The following is a 22,536-nucleotide window of genomic DNA, read 5'->3' on the forward strand; positions in this document are numbered from 1 at the left end:
TGCAGGCAAGCGGATGGAACTAGAAAATATCATCCTGAGTGAGGTAACCACACCCAAAAGACATGTGTGGTATGTACTCACTGATAAGTGGATAGTAACTAAAAGGTACAGAATACCCATGATACAACTCACAGACCATAAGAAGTTTAACAAGAAGAAAGGCTCAACTGATGATGCTTCAATCTCACTTATAAGGGAGAACAAAATAATCATGGTAGGCAGAGAGAAGGAGGGAAGTGGGTGGGAGTGGAAAGGGGGGACAGGATCAGGTATAAGGGGAAACAGGAGAGAAACCCAGGGGGCCAGAAGAATGAATAGAAATATGCAGCTTGTGGGGAGAGCAGGGGAGGATCTCTAGAAAGTCCCAGACTTGGGATGTGAGAGGCTCCCAGGACTCAATAGGGATGACATTAGCCAAAATGCCCATCAGTGGGGAGAAGGAACCTGAAGAGACCACCTCCAGCAGATAAACAGGACCCCCAGTGGAGTGATGGCACCACCACCCACCTAGCTTCAAATGTTTTGACCCAGAATTATTCCTGTCTAAAAGAAATTCAGGGACAAAAATGGAGAAGAGACTGAAGGAAAGGTTGTCCAGTAACTGGCCCAACTTTGGGTCCATCCCTAAGGCAGGCACCAAACCCTAACACGATTACTGATGCTATGTTGTGCTTGCAGACATGAGCCTAGCATGTCTGTCCTCTAAGAGGCTCTACCAGCAGCTGACAGAGACAGATGCAGATTCTCACAGCCAACCATTGGACTGAGGTTGGGGATCCCTATGGAAGAGTTAGGGGAATGATTGGAGGAGCTAAAGGGGATGGCAACCCCATAGGAAGACCAACAGTGTCAACTCACCTGGACCCTGGGGCCCCAGGCATGTGTAGCAGGAGACTGCCTAGTCTGGCCTCAGTTGGAGAGGCTGCATCTAATCCTGCAGAAACTTGATGCCCCAGGGAAGGAGGATATCTGGGGGTCATACCCTCTCAGGAGCAAAGGGTAGAGGCCATGAGACAAAAATTGCAGGAGTGGGACTGGGGATGGGGAACAACATCTGGAATATAAATAATTAAAATTAATAAAAAAATTTAAACATAAATTTTTTTAAAAAGTGTAGAAGGCACGAGGTTCCTGTACTCACTGATAAACTCTAGAGAAACCAGGAATATTAAACATGCATGGGGTGTCTCATCAATGGTCAAAATAAAATATTGCTGTCCCCCCAAGAAGTCTGGGAGTGTATGTTAATGGCCTGGAGACCTTTCGTTATCTGTGAAGGCAGACTTCACCCAAGTCCTCCTGGTAATGTTTGTCCCAGACTCTTCCCTCCCTAGACCTTTATACTTAACTCCCAGGTAACGTAAGCCATCCTTCGGGAAGACACCCCATGTATTTTATAGTCTTCGGACCTCTGTGCCATCTCCGTGAGAGACCACATCAGATCCTAGGCCCTTTAGCTACAGAGCCCCATCCTCGCGGTCACCTGTACTTTGCATAGGAGTTTCTTAAGCTTTATTCCACACCTAGAATTGGAGTGATTTTTGCCTGGAGACGTTTTCTCAAATTGTACTGTGTTTAATAGACATACAACAAACCACTGACATCAGACTCTCCAGAAGATTGACCCAGACTCATTAAGTTGGGCTGACACAAGTTTTCATCCTTACCTCTTGGTCGTTCATTTCCTTGACTATAATGATGCTTACAGGAACCGAGGCAGGGGGTGGGGCGGGGGGGGGTACTTCACTTTCAGAGGATCTGAGTTCAATACCCAGCACCTACATCACAACTGCCTATAACTTCAGATCCAGGGAATCTAACTCCTTCATGTACATATGCACATAGTTTAAAATAATGTCTACCAGCATAGACATTTCATCCAAAATTAACACTGCTTTAAAGTTTTCATGCAGATTTATACAAAGTGATCAGTAACATAATGACATTAGAAATTTACTCTCCATTTTCTTCACCCATCCCCTTCCATGTTTCCCCCCCTTTTTCTTTATTATTGCCGTGTGTGTGTGTGTGTGTGTGTGTGTGTGTGTGTGTGTGTGTGTGTGTGTGTGTGTGTGTGTTTCAGGGCTTAGCACTCTACAGTGGACAACCAATACAGGAGCTCAGCCCTCAGGGAGGCTAGTTCTCCTTCTCCCTGCAGTCACTCTTTGCCTGTAGTTCTGTGTCTAGAGGTGGGATCCTATGGGAATTTCCCTTACACATTAATGTGTCTGTTGATATTACCAGTGTTCTGGTCTTGTGTAGATGGCCATTTCTAGGAGAGATCATTTCACAACAGACTTCCAGGTCTTCTGGGTCTTCAATCTTTCTACCCTTCCTTTGGCCATAGATTCAGGAGCTGAGGTGTGCATGTGCCTACTGGGGCCAGGTTCCCCATTATTCATTGCCCTCTGTGTTGTCCAGTTCTGTTTTCTGTGGTGATCTATAAAGCTGTAAAGAGAGGCTTTCTTGCCACTTATATCTGAGGACTGGAAGTGGGAACCACAGATGAGAGAGACCATGGGAACTTTGTCTATTTCGGTCTGGACTACCCCCACTCAATATACTTTTTCTAGTTCCATTAGTTTTCCTGCAAACTTTATGATTTACCTTTTTTACTGATACGTGAACAGTAATCCATTGTCTGTATGTGTCACATTTTCATTATCTGTTGAAGGACATTCAGGTTCTTTCCAGTTCCTAGCTGTTGTGAATAGAGCAGCAATCAGAACGGCTGAGCAAGTGTCTGTGGAATAGATGTTGAGTCCTTTGGCATACTCTTAAGAGAGGTGTAGCTGGGTAGATTTTTTAACTTTTGAGGAATCTCCATAATGGCTGTATCCAACAGTGACTCAGGGTTCTCTTTTCCCCACAACCTCACCAACACTTAATGTCCCTTGTTTTGCTGTTCTTAGCCATTCTGACTGGGGTAAGATAAAATTCTCAAAATTGTTTTAATTTGCATTTCTCTAATTTCTAAGGATGACAGACTTTTTGGTTTTTTTTAGTTCTCAATAGATTCTAGATATTAATCCTCTGTCAGACGTACAGTTGGCAAAGATTGCCTCCCATTCTGTGGGCTTCCTCACTCCATTGATTGTTTTCTGAGCTGTGCTAAAGCTTATTGTTTTATGAGGCCCAGTTGTCAATTGTTGGCCTTAATTCCTTGGCAAATCCCTAGCCTGTTCAGAAACAGCCTTTCCTGCAGCTATAGCTTGTAGAGTATCTTGTTTCCTTCTAGCAGTTTTAGTGTTTCGGGTTTCAAATTGAGGTCTTTCATCCACTTGGAGCTAATTTTTGTATGAAGTCATAGATACAGGTCTAATTTAATGCGCCTGCATGTGCACATCCAGTTTTCCCAGCACCATTTATCGAAGACATTGACTTTGCTCTGCTATATTGTTATTGTCCTCTTTGTCAAAAATCAGATGAGTGTGGTTATAAGTAGTTATGTTTTGGTCTTCTAGTTTGTTTTGGAGTCTATTTTCAAAAAGAGACCCTGGAGAACTCCCTGACCTTTTCCAGCCATTGAAGTCACAAGAAATAGTCTAAGTCCCAGAAGCCAGCAGCAGTCCCAGCACCAGGATATGGGAATATTTGGTTGTGTGTGTGCTTGGAGTTACATGTGTTCTGTTACCCCACACATGTACAGTGGGGTGACTGCTGTCATGTTCCGCCCACTGTTCCAGAGGAACCTCATCTGGGCTGACATCTTGTGAAATTCTTCCCTCAAAACTGGCGAGTAACACAGCCCAACTGGGAGCACTGAGTCCCAACACTATTTGTAACCTGATAGGAATGGAGAGGATCTCAGGTCAAAGGTCACCTGGAAAGGCCAGAGCGGCATCCTCTGTTATAGGACACTGCTCCTAGGAGAGGTGACAGACATCTATGCATCTGAGATAGGGAATTAAGGTCAGACTGAAGTAAAGAAACTACCAGAGACCAACTTGGTGAGTTCACTGTGGTTCCTTACAAGAGTGTGTGGGAGGGCTCACTCATGGAAGCAGAAATGATTCAAAGGCAGTTGCATTGTGGTAAGCTCACCCCAGCATGGGTGAAAGCGCTCCACAACCAGAATCCCTGAGCACACAGCACAATCCAGGTCGCAGAATGTCTCTTGTAGCTAGCTCAGTTGGCCTGAGCCTCTTCTAGGAGCTCAGCTGGTCTGAAAGGGTCTCTCAGAGTCGCTCCTGCTTATGCTTGGGGAGGAACTTAGAGCATCTGCTGAGCTCCAAGGACTTCCTGAAGCTTTTGACTTCTTTATTTCTGGGGTTTTAAAGGGCTCCCCTGCAGGGATGGAATGTTTCACCTCTTGTTTGTTTGTTTTCCATCCCAAACACTGCCTCCCCTCCTGGTCTCCCCTTCACAGAGTCCCTTCCCATCTCCCTCCCCTTTTCCTCTGAGAGGGTGCCCTCCTCCCAGTTATCCCCCAACACTGACATGTCAAGTCTCGGCAGGGTTAGGCGCATCCTCTCCCACTGAGTCCAGACAAGGCAGCCCTGTTGGGGAATGGATACCACCGTCAGGCAACAGCTTTAGGGACAGTACCATGGGGACTGAGCGTGTCTGTTACATAGGTGCCAGGGGCCTTAGTTTAGCCTGTGTATGCTAGAACATCCCAAGCCTTAAGAGGCTTCCCTCGAAGGTGGAATATTCTTTTCAACACCTACAAAGTAAAACTCAGCTGGGAGCAACTGACCACCAGGGACCACTCTCCCCTCAGAGCTGAGTTAGCTATGCCACAAGGACCATGCAGCACAGTGTCTGAGACTCCATCATCATAGCATACATTGTTTGCACACATTCCCCTGCACAACACTAAACGTCAGCTTTTCGTTGGAAGACAGAGACACCATTCCATTTCGCAGAAGAGTAAATAAAACTTGTATATGGTGATGGTGCAAGTCCCTGTATGGAGTGTGAGTTGTAGAGGAACAGCTCATGAGAAGTTAGAATCACCTGGGGAACAGGCTTCCGGGCAAGTCTGTGGAGGATTACCTTGCTTCATTGAAGTAGGAAAACCTCGTGGGTTGCCCCATTCTTTAGACGAGAGGTCACAGGATGCGAAGGCGAAAACAAGCTGATCAGTAACACGCATCAGTTCATTGCTTGCTCTCCTCTGCCTGCACAGTGCTGTAAATGGCCACCTCGAGCTAAGGCTACTAAAATATACCTCCCAGCCCCTGTCCCCACTCTACAACCTGCTCTTCTAGCTGTGTCAAGCAATGTCTCTCTCCCCACACTTTTCCGGGGTGAGGGTGTCCCCATCCTGTTCCTTTTTTTTCCCCTGAGTCAGAGAAGAGTGAACCTCACAGAGAGTGCTACGGAGGGCCATGGGGTTATATAAATCCCAGGTCAGAGGGAAGGAGGAGAGGGGGAGTCCAGAGAAGCAGAAGATGGCAGGAAAGCCAGAGCTCCACCAGCCGAACAACCATGGTGAGGCTGGGCATCCTCTAAGTGCTTTCGGGAGGGCAGGATCCAGGATCCAGGGTGATCTGGACTCTGGACCTGGCCTCCAGCTTGGTGGGATGAGGGAGGTGGTGGAGCTTTGAAGGTCAGATGCTTATGTTCTGTCCCATTCAGAGGAGGAGGTCACATTGGAAGACCATGACCCTGAGGGTCTCATTTGCAGCTCCAAGAGTTTGCAAGGTAACAGGGTGGTTCAGGGGCAGAGAGGTCAGGGATCCTCTGCAGAATGAACACAGCAGGGCAGGATCTTCACCCTGGGAGCTCAGCTCTGCCCATCTGTGGGTTCTGCAGGACATCTGACCCGAGCCCCCTGGCTTCTGCCGCTTCTCATCTCTTTGGGCCTCTTTTTGCTTATGTTGGCCACCCTGGTTCAAAGTAAGTCAGGGCAGGGCTGGGGAAAGGAGTCTGGAGTGGGGGGGGGGAGGGCATCTGTTTTCATTTTGTTTATTATTTTATTTTTGCACTTGTTAAGCGAGAACTCCAGCATGGGACAGTAGCTGAACTCTTAGATTTTCCCTCTGTGATGATCCTTGCCAGTCCCCAGATTCCCCACAGCTGGGACATCTGAAGTCCACACCCCTCATTTCATTTGTGACCAGCAGCAACTTACTGTCCCTCTCTGAAATGGGGTCATCTTTCCCTTGCAACTGCACTTGGCACAGCCAGGTACTGTCAGCATCATAAGAGGGTGTGTGTGTGCTCTTCTCTCTCGAAGTTTCCAGGATCTGTGCAAACCCACAGGGACAGACCCAGGATCAGAAGGGGAGTTCCAGCTTTGGGAAAGGTAACTGGGGCTCTAGGAGGAGAGGGCACTCAGGTTGGGTGAGGTAGGTAACCATAGGCACTCGCGTGCTGGATGCATGGCAGGATGGGGGAGGCCAGAGACCTGTTGGGACTGACAGAGTCTGAGGCTGAGTGTTCTGGTCTGTAAAATGGGCTCCTGGCGTCACTGTGACCATCAACTGTGATTTCGTGGGGGACCAGACACACAGTTGTTGCTTAATTGTTGCCAACCTCTCCTTGTAGTTGCTGTTCCTCAGGAGCAGACATACACTGGCTTGGAGCAGATCCAGCAGATCCAGCAACAGCTGACTCAGTTCAACGCCTCGCTGGGTGAGGCTCCGGGGCTTGAGTCAGGTCGAAACAGAAGGCTCACCAAAGGGGTCACAGAGGGCTCACCAGAGGGGTCACAGAGGGGTCACAGAGGGGTCACAGAGGGGTTGGCATCCACCTTCTAGGTCTGAGGCACGCAGGATAGAGCACAGGGATTGTGGTCTGGGTTTTGGGAGCTCTGAATTGTAACAGAAACAGGAGACAAGCTCTGGGCTCTAAAGTCCAGGGCAGAGGGGAGAAGAGAACCCAGACACTGAGCTCAGTGTTTGCTCTGTAGCTGGCCTGTGCCGGCCCTGTCCCTGGGACTGGGAGTTCTTCCAGGGAAGCTGCTACCTCTTCTCGAGAACCCTGGCCAGCTGGGGAGCCTCTGCCTCCTCCTGCAAGGATCTTGGGGCCCACCTGGTGATCGTCAACAGTGTTGCAGAGCAGGTAAGTGGGGCCACAACAATCTATCCTAGGCATTGGACTCTAGAGAGGAAGCTATGGGATGTGGAGGAGATGCTGTCTGAGGGGGCTTCCTGTAGGAGGAAGCACAGTGGAGTGGGGACGTCCCATAGGGGAAGAACATGTGAGAGGTGAGTTAGGACTGAAGGGAGTCAGAGAAGCTTTGAGTTTTTGTGCAACTCTCTTGGGACACACCTGTGGGACTGAGATATAGACCAACTTTATTTCCTCATGTGTGCCCTTTAACCCACACCCATGGATGCCAGAAAACTAAATTAACAGCACTAGGCTTGAGTGCAGAAAGAATCTGTGTGAAGGCAGGGAAGAGTGGGCTTTTGGAGGGGTGGAGGTATCCTCTGTCCATCCTCCTGACTCCTACCTCCGTCCAGCAATTCCTCAAATACTGGCACATCAGACAGTCTCAGCTTACCTGGATTGGCCTCAGCGATCATCAACGCGAAGGTTCCTGGCAGTGGGTGGATGACACCCCACTTAAACTCAGGTGAACACTCAAAATCCATGGGCCAGAGGCATCTGGCGGGGAGATGGCCCTCAGTCTAAACACAGCCTTCAGTGTTAGAAAACACCAGGGACATTTCGAATCCAGGACCCCATATCCCTGGGCTTTCTGTCCTTTGAGCATAAGCCCGAGTCTCCAATTCACCTTGCTGGGACGGTTCTTATGGAGGTGAGGTGGTGAGCAAAGTGAGAACCCACATTTTGCTAAGCCCTGTCCTGGACTCCTGTCCACTGGCTTGGTCCTCAGACTTAGTCTATGAAAGCCCGAGGTTCGTGACTTTGGCAGTGAATGAGGAGTGGGTGGTTCTGGGCAGGATGGCTGTCTCTGACAACTAGTAATGTTTACAGCTTCTGGAAAGAGGGGGAGCCCAATAATGCAGGGGACGAGGACTGTGTGGTCATAGCAGAAGATAAATGGAATGACAGCACTTGTTCTGCAAACAACTTCTGGGTCTGTGAGCAGCCCTCGACTCCCTGCCCTGGTCACGCAAGGTCTGCGCTTCCCTAGTCACACAGGCACCTTGGGGGCACTCTGCTCCAGATCCAGCCACCCGGTGCATCTCAGTGCCCCTGTTCTGAGTCCTTTGAGATCCTGAGAGAGTCCCTGGGGCCCCGTCCCCTGCAGCTCTTCCCTCTTCCCCTGTGGGTGATTTCAGTTACACAAATCCCAAACCCATGAATGCCCCAGTAGAGTCATACACTTGGGGCTGGGGCGTAGCTCAGTGATACATCCCAGGGGGCCTAGCATGGATGGCTCTCTGAGTCCATTTTATCCAAATAAAGTAATAAGCAGATGACTAAGTTCACACATGGTCTGATTTCTTTTTTCACTTAGTGGATTCTCTATTCCTGGACGCTGCATTCATTGGTAAAGCTTTGAAATGTTTGATATTAACTAGGATATTAGTGTCTACAATTCTCTGCTTGTTTGGAACAGACTCTCATTATGTACTCCTGGCTGGCTTTGAACTCACCTGGCCTGCCAGTTTTGCATCCTGAGTACTGGAATTAAAGCATGCAGCATGACACCTGGATGAATATTTTTAAAAACACTGAGTTGGTACCTGTACTCCACTGAGTGCAGTCTAATTCACATTCATGTTTTCATATTATCCGTGTCTATCTGTCTTTCTTCATTCATTCATTCATTCATTCATTCATAACCAATTATTTATTCACAGACCCACCCCCAAGCACTCCTTCCTGTTTTTGTGCCACTATACCCAGCACTCAAATAAAATGCCACAGTGGTTCTAGAGCTTAGCACATACTTTGCTAGCAAAAGAAACCTCCGTGGGACTAGTCAAGGAATGACCATCCCTCTGGGGTTCCCCCTAGGCTACAAAGAGCCACCCAAACCTCAAGGTGGCTTCAGCTACAGGCAGCAGAAACCCAGACCTCACTTCCTGCCTTCTCCCATTTGTCTTGTCTCGACCTTCTGCCTGGCGTCGCGTGCTTGTGTGCTTCTTCCACCCCCCCCCCAGGTTCATGTTCTCAAGAAGCAAACCAGTGTCATCCTGGTATTCCCCTTTCCTTGAGCACCAGCTCCTCCTGGCACCTAAGGCCAGGGGAAAGATAAAGAACCCCACACAGCATCTCTCCCTCAGGAAAGCTGTCTCCAGAGCCTACTGTCTCCCAGCCAGGAAGGCTCTTTGTGTTGGTGATACCAAAGACTCTGCCTCTCCCTAGTACCTAGAAACCTAAGGGAATCTCAGCTATGATCACCCCAATAGACTCCCCGTATCCTCATCCCCATCCCAGGCTTCTAGCTAGTCACCACAGATGCCCCGCCCATTTCTGTTCTCACTCCCAGCCCTCTCCTGCCTGCCTTCTCTCCACGCCTGATTGCCCTTCTCTGATCCCCTCCTCACCCTCTCTCCTACCCAGATCCCTCTCTCTGTCCACCTCAAATAACTGTGCAGTTTCCCCTTCCGAGTGAGATTTGTACATACACACCCTTGGGACCTTCTTATTATGCAGTTGCTTTGGGTCTGTGGATTGTAGCATGCTTGTCCTGCACTTTATGGCCAATAGCAACTTATAAGTGAATAGATACCATACATGTCTTTCTGGCCCTGGGTTACCTCATCCGGGATGATATTCTCAAGTTCCATCCATTTGCCTGCAAAATTCATGATGTCTTTGCTATTAATAGCCGAACAGTATTCCATTGTGTGGGCATACCACATTTTCTTTATCCATTCTTGAGTTGAGGGATATATAGGATGTTTCTAGATATTATGAATAAAGTTGCTATAAGCATAGTTGAGCAGATGGACCATCTTTTGGGTATATACCTAGGACTGGTATAACTGGATATAGAGGCTGAAGTGGCCACCTCCTGTAGCCAGGTGGGACTTCCAGAGGGAGGGAGGGGGATGTCAATCACCCATAAAACCTCCAGCTCAAAATGTGTCCTGCCTACGAGATGTTTAGGAATAAAGACGGAGCCGAGACTGAGGGAGCAGCCGACCAACGACTGCCCCAGTCTGAGACCCATTAATACTATTAATGATGCTATGCTCGGAGACAGGAGCCTAGCATGACTGTCTTCTGAGAGGCTTCGTTCAGCAGCAGATGGAGGCAGACGCAGTGACCCACAGCCAAACATCAGGCAGAGTTCAGGAAGTCCTGTGGAAAAGTGGAAGGTAGATTTGGGCAAGCCTGAGGTGTCAAGGACACCACAAGAAGAACTACTAACATGGGACCATGGGGGCTCACAGAGACTGGACCACCAACCAGGGAGCATGAAGGAGCTGGACCTAGGCCCCCTATACATCTGTAGCAAGTGTGCATATTGGTCTTCATGTGGGTCCCCCAGCAAGCAGAGCGGGGGTTGTCTTGGTCTCTGTTCCCCTGCCTTTGGATCCACTTCCCCCTCCCTGGACTGCCTGGCTGGGCCTAGTCCTACTGGGACTAGATGTCCCATGGTGGGGCAGTACCCAAGGGGGCCTCCCATTCTCTGAGGAGAAGGGGAAGGGGCAGTGGCAGGAGGGATTTGTCAGGGTAGGACTTGGAGAAGAGGCGGGAGGGGGGCTGTGATCGGGATGTAAAGTAATAAAAAGTAAATTATTGAAAATGAAAAATAGAGAAAGGAAGAAAAAGAAAGAATGAAGGAAATGGAAGAAAGAAGGAAAGTAAGAAAGAAAGGGAAGGAGGAAAGAAGGAAGAAAGAAAGAAAAAAGGAAGGCAAGAAGGAAGGAAGGAAAAGAAAGAAGGGAGGGAGGGAGGGAAGGAGGGAGGGAGGAAGGAAGGAAGGAAGCCAGCTTAAGGGAGCTTTTAGTATCTCGGAGGAAATTTTTCTCTCAGTCCTCTGGGTGGCGCCAGACATCGCGAAAAGCTTTGCTCTGCTGCACAGCCTCTGCCTTCATGGCTGCCTTGCTTCCCTCTCTGACTCAGGACCAACGGAGGGAGCCTGTCCCAGGGAAAATCACCTCCTTGATAAGGGGCCACTCCCTCTCTCTGCACTTGCCTGATGGCCTGTGACCCTCCCACCTCGCTGGCTACTGCCTTTGGTAGAGCTCAAAGAATTTAATTTTTTTATTATACAGAAGCCTACAGTTACAAAACCTTGGATATCTTGGAGAAACTGCAACTTTAGAGTCCTTGAATATTTTAGACAAACTTTGTAATTTTAAAAAGACTTTGGAGTGTTAGAGAGGATCTGGATTTTGAAAGAGACTTTGGATGTCTTAAAGAGACTGGAATTTTTGTTTTGTTTTGTTTTGTTTTTTTCAAGACGGGGTACCCCTGACTGTACTGAAACTCACGCTGTAGACTAGACTGGCCCCAAACTCACAGCTATCCACCTGCCTCTTCCTTCAGAGTACTGGGATTAAGGGCATAAGCCACCACCACCACCACCACCACCACCACCACCTCCACCACCACCACCACCACCACCACCACCTCCACCACCACCACCACCACCACCACCACCTCCACCACCACCACCACCACCACCACCACCACCTCCACCACCACCACCACCCAGGCAAGAGGCTTAAATTAAAAAAAAAAACAAAACTGTGGGATTGTAAAAGTTGAACTATTTTATGTTGTGACATTAATATTGAGATCTTAGAAAGTGTTATGGTTTAGCAACGACTCAGTTTCTGTGTGAAGCTGACAAAGGTTCAATTTCCCTGCATGATATTTTTATCAACTTGAACAAGCCGGGGTTATCTGAGAAGAAAGAACCATGATTAGAAAATGCCTATAAGCCTCCCTTTCTTCTCAAAGAAAGGGGGAGGTATGAGGAGGAGAAGAGAAAGACGACTGGGAGGAGAGGAGGGAAGGGAAGCTATGATCAGAATGTCAATTAATTAATTAATTGACAAGCCTGTAGGGTATTTTCTTAATTAGTGACTGGTGCAAAAGGCCTACTGTAGATTGTGCCAATGCTGGAAAGACGGGCCTGGAGTGTATAAGAGAGCAGCCAGAGTAAGCCGCGAGACAGTGTTCTTCCATGGCTTCCGCCTGCCTCAGTTCCTGCCTTGAGTTCCTACCCTGACTTCCTCTGATGACAGACTGTGATACAGATGTGTAGATAAAGTAAACTTTCTTCCCTGACTTGCTTTTGGCAGTGGTGTTTTATCACAACTGCAGAACCCTAAGATACTCACCCATGGTATCATTCGACTCAGTGCTGAAATAAATCACCTGGCAAAAGCAAATGCGGGATTTATTCTGGCAGGATTTATTATTCGTTGAGGACTGCAGCCCACTGCGGTGCCCAGAATCTACAGTAGCTGGTCACATTGCGTTTGGTCTTAGGAAGCAGACAGAACTGAACACTGGTACTCTTCTTGCAGTTTTTATTCAGGGGTGGAGTACAGCCCTTTGGGTAGCGCCAACCACCTTAAGAATGGCCTTCCCTCCCACAGTTAAACATCTCTAAAAACACCCTCAGATGGTCAGATGGCTATTCTTGATTGTCAACTTGAGAACATCGGCAATGAACTATAGTCCAGAAATGGAGGGCACACCATAAGGCTTTTTTTTTTTTTTTTGGCTTGGTTTGAAGTGGGTAAATCCCCTTCTAGTGTGAATCTTTTGAGGTTTTCATCACATGCCTTTGTTTTGGATCTTGAGCAGGAAGACACACCTTTAATCTGGGATGCACCTTCTGCTGGAAGCCTATGTAAGGACATGGAAAAGAGAAGCTTGTGCTCTTTGTCTGCTTGCTCCTACCTTGCTGGCAAGTCCACTCCTTCACTGGCACTAAAGCCTACTTCTTTGAGATTCCAATGTCTACTGAAGAGCAGCTGAAACGTTCAGCCACTGGGCTCCTTCCATTTAGAGCCAGTAAAATTGTTGGATTAGCTGGATCACACACAGCATGCAAAGTCATTCTAATAAATTCCCTTTGATACTTTAATAAAGTGTGTGTGTGTGTGTGTGTGTGTGTGTGTGTGTGTGTGTGTGTGTGTGTATGAGAGAGAGAGAGAGAGAGAGAGAGAGAGAGAGAGAGAGAGAGAGAGAGAGAGAACTAGAACAGGGTCTCCAGTGGAGGAGTTAGAGAAAGGATTGAAGATGCTGAAGGGGTTTGCAACCCATAAGAACAACAATACCAACCAACCTGAGCTCCCAGGGACTAAACCACCATCCAAAGACTACACATGGACAGACCCATGGCTCCAGATGCATATGTAGCAGAGGGTGGCCTTGTTGGGCACCAATGGGAGGAGAAGCCCTTGGTCCTGCCAAGGCTCAATGCCACAGTGTAGGGGAATGTCAGGGTGGGAAGGTGGGAGGGAGAGGGTCCAATAAGCTAGATGTGAACATCCCAAACTCTTTGTAGGAGATTCTATGACCACTACTAGAGGCTGATGAGCCCGCTCAGCAGTTAAGGAGAGTGAAGACTTATGTTTGATCCCTGGAAACCCACATGATGAAAGAAGAGAAATTCCTACAAATTGTCCTCTGATCTCCACACATGCTGTGTTGCCATGCCCATCTACCCATGTCCCAAATAAATAATAAATAAATGTATAAATATAAAATAGTTGACATATATATGCATCTGTATATAAATGGATCTTTTACTGTATATCCCAAGTTTGTAACAATCAAAGCCAACAGGTTTGCATTTCTGTTTTTACATTTTTTGCTTATTTGTGTTAGGAGTTTTATTGGTTACTTTTCTGTGGCTGCAATAAAACACAATTACCAGGGCAATTTGTAGAATGAAAGATTTATCTTGCAAGAGGATAAACATCAGGGGTTGGGGATTTAGCTCAGTGGTAGAGCGCTTGCCTAGCAAGCGCAAGGCCCTGGGTTCGGTCCTCAGCTCCAAAAAAAAAAAAAAAAAAAGAGGATAAACATCTCCCCATTTAATTGTTTTTCTTATATATCACTGTTTACTGGTATAGGTGTGGTTTGGTTTGGGTGGATTTTTTTAGAAGAGTATTTTATTCTTGCTTTGTTTGAGACAAGTTTTCCTGTTGCCCAGGCTAGTCTTGGTTTTATAGGCAAATGTTGGTAGGCTCTAAATCAATGTTCTTTAAACATATGTTTAAGAGCACATTAATAAGATAGGAGCTTAATAAAATATCAATTCTTTAAGTTCAACTGATGACTAAAATTCTTAGTATAGGACCAGTGATGTAGCTCAGCTGGTAAGGATACTTGCTGATAAGCCTCAAGATTTAAGTTTGATCCCCTTAACCCACATGGTGGAAGGGAAAACTGACTCCTCTAAGTTTTCCTCCGTTCTCCACAATATGTGAGCACCCACTTGTACACCAACTACGTGGAGAAAGTGCTCGCGATACACAAATGGGTTCACAGCTGATTCTGCTGGATCTTTAAAGAACTGACCGATACTCAAGTAAGAAGCTATGTTTTATCCTGGTAGCAAAAATAAGAACACAACAACAATAATAAACCAAGCTCTCTGACAAACACGGACAACACACACACACACACGCACGCACGCACGCACGCACGCACGCACGCACGCACCTTATCAAAATGCTTATAAACCAAAGTCAAGACACATCTAAGCTGGGCGTGGTGGTGCAGGATCACGATTCTGACTCTTGGAAGTCAGAGGCAGGTGGATCTCTGAGTTCTGCTTTAGGTGATTGAACTTCAGGACAGCCAGTACTATATACTGAGTTCTCTGTCTAGAAAAAAATCAGACATCACTCATCATGCTTAAGTTGACTTCGTGTAGAGGTACACGGGTGTGAGGTGGGAATTTCTGGTTTCCTTGGAGACTCTGTTGCGTCATGTGATGTTTTCCTAGAAACTGGCTTATGAGAGGATATTTTGCTGCAGCATATACATGGGAGGATGTTTTGCTGAGAACAGACACGTGGTGTTTTCCTGGAAGTTGCTTTGTAAAGGGGCATGTGATGTTTCTCTGAAGCAGACACTTGAGAGGCTCATGATGTTTGGAAAGAGTATCAGTATAACCCAACAGACAGTGGACAACCACCTTGTATTGGTTTGCATTGCAACTCTTTGCAACTCACTGGGCTTCACTGATGCTGGTCTTTGCTGACAACACTTTTGCATTGTTCACCTTGCTTTCTTTGCTGATCTTCGCTTGCTGTGACTTCATAGAGAGAAACACACCAAAGAACTTCTGGTGGTATTCTGGCTGCTTCTTGTCACTTCATTGGAGCCTCTCTGTTTCTTCTGGATCTGGCTGCTGCTACTGATTTGCATTCGGTGTTTTGCTAGTGGACCAGGCTGCTGACCATGAAGACTGGAATCTCCCTAAAGAACTATTTCTAAACAGGTACATAACCCCATTTTCTATTAACTTATCTTTTCCCTACCTCTGGTGGGTGGTGGGCTAAAATGGAGGTTGAAACATTAAAGAACCATAATTGAAGTAGGTTTTGAGAAATGTAAGCCTACAGAGGTGGTTTAGTGGTCCAACATATATAAATCAATAGCTGTAATGAAAATAAGTGGACCCAAGAACAGCAATCATGTGATTGTCTTAATAGATGCAGATTTTGACAAAGGGGGGATTGATATTTCATTTTTTTCAGTCAATATGCTCTGATGACACTTTTCGCCTCCCCAGCTCCTCTCAGCTCCCCTCCCCTCCCCCATGCACCTAGTTCCACACTCTTTTCTTTGTGAGTGTCAATTTCAGAAAGCTTCTTGGTCTACTTCCCCTTCTCATCATTGGACCCCTGTGTGGCTTCATTCTGTGCAGGCCCTGTGAGTGCTACCACACCAAATAGTGAGGGACTTCACTCTGTGGATTCATATGTGCACTGGTCGTGCTATGACTGATACTGTTTCCTTCATCCATCCCCTCTGACTTCTAAAATCGTTCTGCATCCTCCTTCATCTAGCCCCAAGCCATGAGGGAAGGGGTTTGATGAAAACATCCATTTAGGACTGAACAATCCAGAATCTCTCTCATTCTCTGTCTCCTGCCCAGTGTGGATCTCTGTTAACTTCCTTCTACTGCAAAGAGAAACTCTCTGAGGTACTGATCTCTGGGTAAAGTAGAAGATCGTTAGGAGTTGTCACATTGCTGCTTTTTAGCAGAACTTTTGAGAATTTTGTTTAGTTCTGTATTTAATGTTTTGTGTCATTTTTCTTGATGTCCAGTTTTTTGTAACTCTGTATATTTTGAGTTCCTTATATGGATATTAACCCTTTATCAGGTGTGTTATTGGTTAAAAAAAAATCTTTTACCATTCTTCAGGCCGCTACTTTCTCTAAATGACAATGTCCTTTGCCAAGCAAGACTTCCCAGTTTCATGAGGTCCCATTCTGTTGTCATTGTTAGTGTCTGTGCTATTGGTGTTCTCATCAGAGAGTCTTTTCCTGTGCCGATGAGTTCAAGACTACTCTTCACTTTCTCTTCAGTCAAATTGAGTATATATGGACTTATGCTGAGGTCCTTAATTCATTTTGGAGTTGTTTTGTGTAAGGTGAAAACTATGGATCTAATTTAATTCCTCTCTATGTAGTCATCCAGTTTGAGCAGCACCATTTGTTGAAAATGCTATCTTGTCTCCAATGTGTATATTTGCCTTCTTGTCAAAAGTGTTTATGGATATATAGACTTATGTCTGGGTGTTTGGTTTGATTTCATTGTCCATATATCTGGTTTTATGCCAATACAATGCTGTTTTTATTGCTATAGCTCTGCTGTACAGCTTGAAATCTAAGGTGGTGACAGCTCTAACTGCTGCTGCTGCTGCTGCTGTTGTTGTTGTTGTTACCATCATTATTACTATTCAGAATCATTTGACTTATCCTAGGGTTCTTGGGGGAGGAATGTGTGTGTGTGTGTGTGTGTGTGTGTGTGTGTGTGTGTGTGTGTGTGTGTGTCTGTGTGTTCCCATATGAAGCTAAAAGTTCTCCTTTCATTTTCTGTGAAGAATTGTGTTGGAATTTTGGTGGATTTACATTGAATTTGTAGATTGCTTTTGGTAGGATGGACATTTTTACTATATTAATCCTACATAGCCTATAAATATAGGATACCTTAACTTATCTAATACCTTCTACAATATCCTCCTCCTTTGGTGTCTTGAAGCTTTTATTATACAAGTTTTTCACCTGCTTAGGGTACCAGCCCACCCCGGTACATCAAATTACAGCAGAACTAGGTGTATCCTCTCCTACTGAGGCCAGACAAGGCAACCCAGCTAGGGAAAACAGATCCAAAGGCAGGCAACAGAGTCAGAGACAGCCAGAGCTCCAACTGTCAGGGGACCCACTTGAAGACCAAGCTGTATATCTGCTACAAATGTCTAAGTCCGGTCTATGCATGCTCTTTGGTCCAGTCTTTGTGAGCCTCCATGAGCCTGAATTAGTTGACTTTGTAGGCCTTGTGGTGTTCTTAACCCCTCTGGCTCCCTCAATCCTTCCCTGAATTCTTCCATTAGACTCCCCAAGCTTTGCCTAATGTTTGGCTGTGGGTCTCTGCTTCTGCTTCTATCAGCAGTTGGATGAAGTCTCTCAGGTGACAGTTATGCTAGGTGCCTGTCTGCAAGCTTATCAGGGTATCATTTATAGTATCAAGGGGGTGGCTCTTCCCTATGGGATGGGTCTCACCTTGGGCAGTCATTGGTCGGCCATTCTCTCAATCTCTGCTCCATCTTTATCCCTGCACATCCTGTAGGCAGACAAATTTGGGGTTGAAGGCTTTGTGGGTCCCCCTCCCACCATTGGAAGTCCTGCTTAGCTTCAGGAAGTGGCCATTCAGCTCCATACCCACACACGCACACCATGCTAGGAGTCTCAGCTAGGGTCACCCCCATAGACTCCCTGAAGCCTTCCCCATTCCAGGTCTCTGGCTCACCCAGCGATGCCCACCACCAATTTCCATTATCTCACAGCCCTCTCCCCACCTTACCCAACCAGTTTCCTCCTTCCATCTACCTCTGATCTCTATTTATTTCTCCTTCTGGGTGAGATTCAAGCATCCACCCTTGGGCCCTCCTTGCTACTTAGCTTCTTGGAGTGTGGATTGTAGCGTGTTATCCTGTACTTTGTGGATAATATTCCCTTATCAGTGAGTACATACTATGGTATCTTTCTGAGTCTGGGTTTCCTCACTCAGGATATTTTCGAGTTCCATCCTATAATCCTGTACAATAAAAGAACTTCTAGAGATATCACCAACTCCTATTTTAAGCTGTACTACAGAGCAATGCTAATAAAAACTACATGGCGGGGTTGGGGATTTGGCTCAGTGGTAGAGCGCTTGCTTAGCAACCGCAAGGCCCTGGGTTTGGTCCCCAGCTCTGAAAAAAAGAAAAAAAAAAACTACATGACACTGGCATAAAAACAGATAGGTTGATCAGTGGAATTGAATCAAAGACCCAGAAATAAACCCATACAGTTACAGACACTTAATTTTTGACAAAGAAGCTAAAACTGTACAATGGAGGTGGAAAGATGGTGTAGGTATAACTAGGTGTCTAGATGTAGAAGAATGAAAATAGACTCATATTTATCACCCTGCACAAAACTCAAGTCCAAGTGAATCAAAGACCTCAACATAAAACTAGACACAAACGGGGCTGGGGATTTAGCTCAGTGGTAGAGCGCTTACCTAGGAAGCGCAAGGCCCTGGGTTCGGTCCCCAGCTCCGAAAAAAAAAGAACCAAAAAAAAAAAAAAAAAACAACTAGACACACTAAATCTAATAGAAGAGAAAGTAGGGAACTGTCTTAAACATATTGGTACAGGCGACGATGCCAAGGACCAGCCTCAGCTTGGAGAGGGAGTCCTGAGGAAGGGGTGTTTGGGAACAGAGAAAGAAATAACTCCAACTCAATGAGTGAAAGCTGACAGCTCTGTCTTCTGCTCAAGCTGGCTCTCTAGACAACTCTTCTAAATAGGTCAGCTCTTGAAGACCAAAAGCCCAGTCTTTTACTTAGATACCAATTCAATCATTACCCCAGGTTCCCTTTTGATTATCCCACAAATCAGCATTTTATGATCTAAGCCCCCTTGATTTTTAGAAAAAGATAGCAAGTACATTTTTTAACAAAACAAATGAATCCAGAGATCTGCCTGCCTTTGTAAACACAGACAATAAGCTAGCTGGATGGGATCCAACTCTGAAATCACCACTCCTTAAGTCTCTTTATCTCTTTCCTTAATATTGATCTGACAAGGTGGCTCATTAGTGCAGCTGTTGCCCTGACTTTCAGGGGGTTCAGCGGAGACCTGAGGAGGGGGGCAAAAGAATGGTGGACAGAAAATGCAAAGGAGAGCAAGTCTTTAGTCTGATCAAACTCTCAAACTTTATTTCATGGCAGTGGCTTATAAAGACAAGCAGGTGGGAAGGCCACACAGGGCCCAAGACCAATTCATCACCATCACCACCATCCCATTGTTCTTTCGGTTCCTGCAATCCTAAACCATAAATTGCCGGGTATACTGATAAGAAGAGATAGCGGGCTAGGTTTCCCAGACACAGAGGCTGTGTAAGTGGGCCTGAAACATTCCTGAGAACATTCCTGAAGCAGAGGGTGTAAAAGGCTCTCCAGCTGTTTCTGTTCTTTTAGGTCCATAAAGCCCCTCCTACAATTCATATCGCATTCTTATATTTTGCATAGTTGAGTAAATAAATATTGAGTTGAGTAACTTACATTTTCAGAGTTATTTGCCACAACCTTAATGATTATCCTGAAGGTCACAGCATTTACCATTTTGCTTAAGAACACATTCTTTCCCTGGCCTCATGACTTTCTAATTATGATGGAGTCATTAACCTTAACAGGAAGCACATTCCCCAAAGGAGGAATATGAAAATATGTAAATTATTATACAAACAAGCCTTATGCCTAGGAACATTTGTGAAGGCCCATGCCCTGCTGGCTCTGCTCTAGGAATAGGAACTGTGTCACACTGTCTTTTCTGCAGTCATACAGGATTTGGTAAGACAATTTCCTGAACAAAACACCAACAGCTTAGCCAATAAGATCAATAATTAATAAATGGGACCTCATGAAACTCAAAAACTGTCAATAAGACAAAAGGGCAGCCTACAGAATGGGCTAGCTACATCGGACAGAGAGCTGATACCCAAAATACATAGTGATCTCAAGAAACTAGACACCAAATAACCCAATTTAAAAATGGAATATAGAGCTAAACAGAGAATTGACAACAGAGGAATCTCTAACAGCTGAGAAATACTTAAAGAATGATCAACGTTCCTAGTCATCAAGGAAATGCAAAGTAAAATGATTGAGATTCTGTCTAATACCCATCAGAATGGCTAAAATCAAAAACTCAAGGAACAGCACATACTAGTGAGGATATGGAGCAAAAGAAACATTTCTCCATTGCTAGTGGGAGTGCAAACTTGTACAATCAATTGGAAATCAATCCAGCAGTTTCCCTGAAAATTAGAACTAGTTCTACCTCAAGACCCAGCTATATGTGGGTGTATACTATTCCTGGGCATACACCCACAACATGTTCCACCATCCACAAGAACACTTGCTCAATTAAGTTCGTAGCGGCTTCATTTGTAATAGGCAGAAGCTGGAAACAATCTCCATTTTTTTTCTTTTTTTTTCCGGAGCTGGGGACCGAACCCAGGGCCTTGCGCTTCCTAGGCAAGCGCTCTACCACTGAGCTAAATCCCCAACCCCACAATCTCCATTTTTAATATAGGCATTTAGTGGTATGATTTTTGCCTCTTAGAACTGTTTTTATTGTATCTAATAGGTTTGGTTATGTTGAATTTTCATTTTTGTTCAATTATAGAATACATTTTTCACTCAGTAGTGATTTGTCCAGTTTCCATGACTTTGTAAGCTTTCTTCTGTTCCGGTTGTTGGTATCCAACTTCAGTCCCTGGAAGTATGATAGGATACCAGGTGTTATTTCAATTGTCTTATGTCTATTGACGTTTCTTTTTGTCCAGCTATGTAGTCAGTTTTGGAGAAAGTTCCATGAGGTGCTGAGAAGAAAATATATCCTTTTGTATTTGTGTGGAAATGTTCTATAAACATCGGCTAGGTCCATTTGATTTAGTCTATCACTTGGTTCCAACATTTCTCAGTTTAATTTTTGTCTGGATGATGTACCTACTGAAAAGAATGGAGACACGCCTGGGAAGCCAAAAGAGACTATACTCTGCCCACATTTCTGACTCCAGAGGAAAACACCTAACGCCATCCATCTGGGACCCTGGTGCATGGGGGGGGTCTCCTGGTTGCCACCCTCACGTAGAACTCAAAAGCACCCGCCCAGGAGCCACTTCAGCTGCGGGACCACAGGTAAGACCAACTTTTCTGCTCTAAGGGACCTGCCTGGAGGACTCAGGACACAAAGAGGCAAAATTCCTCTGGGACTGGACACTTCCAGTTTTTAGCTGGAGCCAGAACCTCACTGATCTTGGCCCACATTCCCTGCTCCCAAACCCCTTGGGAAAGAGAGCTCACCGCCCAGACAGGTGAGCACTCCTGAGACTGTAGAGCGAGAGAGACCTCCAATACTGCCCACCCCTGCCCACATCCCTGGCCCAAGAGGAAACTGTATAGGTCCTCTGGGAACCGGAAGATAGGGGCGCTCAAGCTGCAGGTCCCCTGTGGTCCAGACACCACCCAGATCTGAAGAGACCCTATCAAAATCTCTCTGCACCCAAATCCCGTGGGAGGGAGAGCTAAACATTCAGAGGGGCAGACATGCCTGGGAAGCCAGAAGAGACTACACTCTGCCCACATTTCTGACTCCAGAGGAAAACCTAATGCCATCTGAGACACTGGTGCACAGGGGACCAGGAAAGGGCGCTGCAGGCCCTCCGGGTTGCCACCCTCACAGAGAGCTCAAAAGCAGCCACCCAGGAGCCACTTCAGCCGCGGGACCACAGGTAAGACCAACTTTTCTGCTCCAAGTGACCTGCCTGGTGGACTCAGGGCACAGGCCCACAGGAACAGCTGAAGACCAGTAGACAGGAAAGGCTACACGCCCAAAAGCAGAACACTCTGTTCCCATAACTGGCTGAAAGAAAACAGGAAAACAGGTCTACAGAACTCCTGACACACAGGCCTATAGGACAGTCTAGCCATTATCAGAAATAGCAGAACAAGGTAACACCAGAGACAACCTGATGGTAAGAGGCAAGCGCAGGAACCCAAGCAACAGAAACCAAGACTACATGGCATCATTGGAGCCCAATTCTCCCACCAAAGCAAACACTGAATATCCAAACACATCAGAAAAGCAAGATCTATATTTAAAATCACATTTGATCAGGATGATTGAGGACTTCAAGAAAGACATAAAGAACTCCCTTAGAGAAACGAAGGAAAACATAAATAAACAAATAGAAGCCTATAGAGAGGAATCGCAAAAATCCCTGAAAGAATTCCAGGAAAACACAATCAAACAGGTGAAGGAATTAAAAATGGAAATAGAAGCAATAAAGAAAGCACAAAGGGAGACAACCCTGGATGTAGAAAACCAAAGGAAGAGACAAGGAGCTGTAGATACAAGCATCACCAACAGAATACAAGAGATAGAAGAGAGAATCTCAGGA

At 46.0% G+C, this 22,536-nt stretch overlaps 1 protein-coding gene and 1 long non-coding RNA gene across 4 annotated transcripts in view; one reads left to right on the forward strand and one right to left on the reverse strand.

Annotated features, from left to right (window-relative positions):
* Nucleotides 1–5,274: 5,274 nt before the first annotated feature.
* On the forward strand, nt 5,275–8,351 carry Cd209f (CD209f molecule). Its single transcript, XM_001068161.8, has 8 exons — nt 5,275–5,436; nt 5,584–5,649; nt 5,761–5,844; nt 6,185–6,253; nt 6,496–6,582; nt 6,860–7,011; nt 7,416–7,528; nt 7,894–8,351. The coding sequence occupies exons 1-8, from the start codon at nt 5,334–5,336 to the stop codon at nt 8,051–8,053; spliced, it is 834 nt and encodes a 277-aa protein (XP_001068161.4). The 5' UTR covers nt 5,275–5,333; the 3' UTR covers nt 8,054–8,351.
* A 1,364-nt stretch (nt 8,352–9,715) lies between these two features.
* The window catches only part of LOC103690865 (uncharacterized), a 30,615-nt gene continuing 17,794 nt past the window's right edge, over nt 9,716–22,536 (reverse strand). For 2 of the 3 annotated variants that reach the window (XR_010056677.1, XR_010056676.1), the window contains exons 3-4: nt 17,587–17,647; nt 9,716–10,176 (exon numbers count right to left, since the gene is read on the reverse strand). This is a non-coding gene — a long non-coding RNA (uncharacterized LOC103690865). Of the gene's footprint in view, nt 10,177–12,345; nt 12,685–17,586; nt 17,648–22,536 lie in introns of those variants that run through there. The other variant, XR_001840613.3, reaches the window with a different exon arrangement.

This window comes from Rattus norvegicus, chromosome 12 (assembly GCF_036323735.1).
Source record: "Rattus norvegicus strain BN/NHsdMcwi chromosome 12, GRCr8, whole genome shotgun sequence".
NCBI classification, from domain to species: Eukaryota; Metazoa; Chordata; class Mammalia; order Rodentia; family Muridae; genus Rattus; species Rattus norvegicus.

Coding starts and splice junctions, on each gene's coding strand:
- Cd209f (XM_001068161.8), top strand. CDS start 5,334: ATGGGGTTATATAAATCCCAGGTCAGAGGGAAGGAGGAGAGGGGGAGT. Junction 5,845..6,184: donor GTTGGCCACCCTGGTTCAAA/GTAAGTCAGGGC, acceptor TCTCTCTCGAAG/TTTCCAGGATCTGTGCAAAC. Junction 7,529..7,893: donor GACACCCCACTTAAACTCAG/GTGAACACTCAA, acceptor TAATGTTTACAG/CTTCTGGAAAGAGGGGGAGC.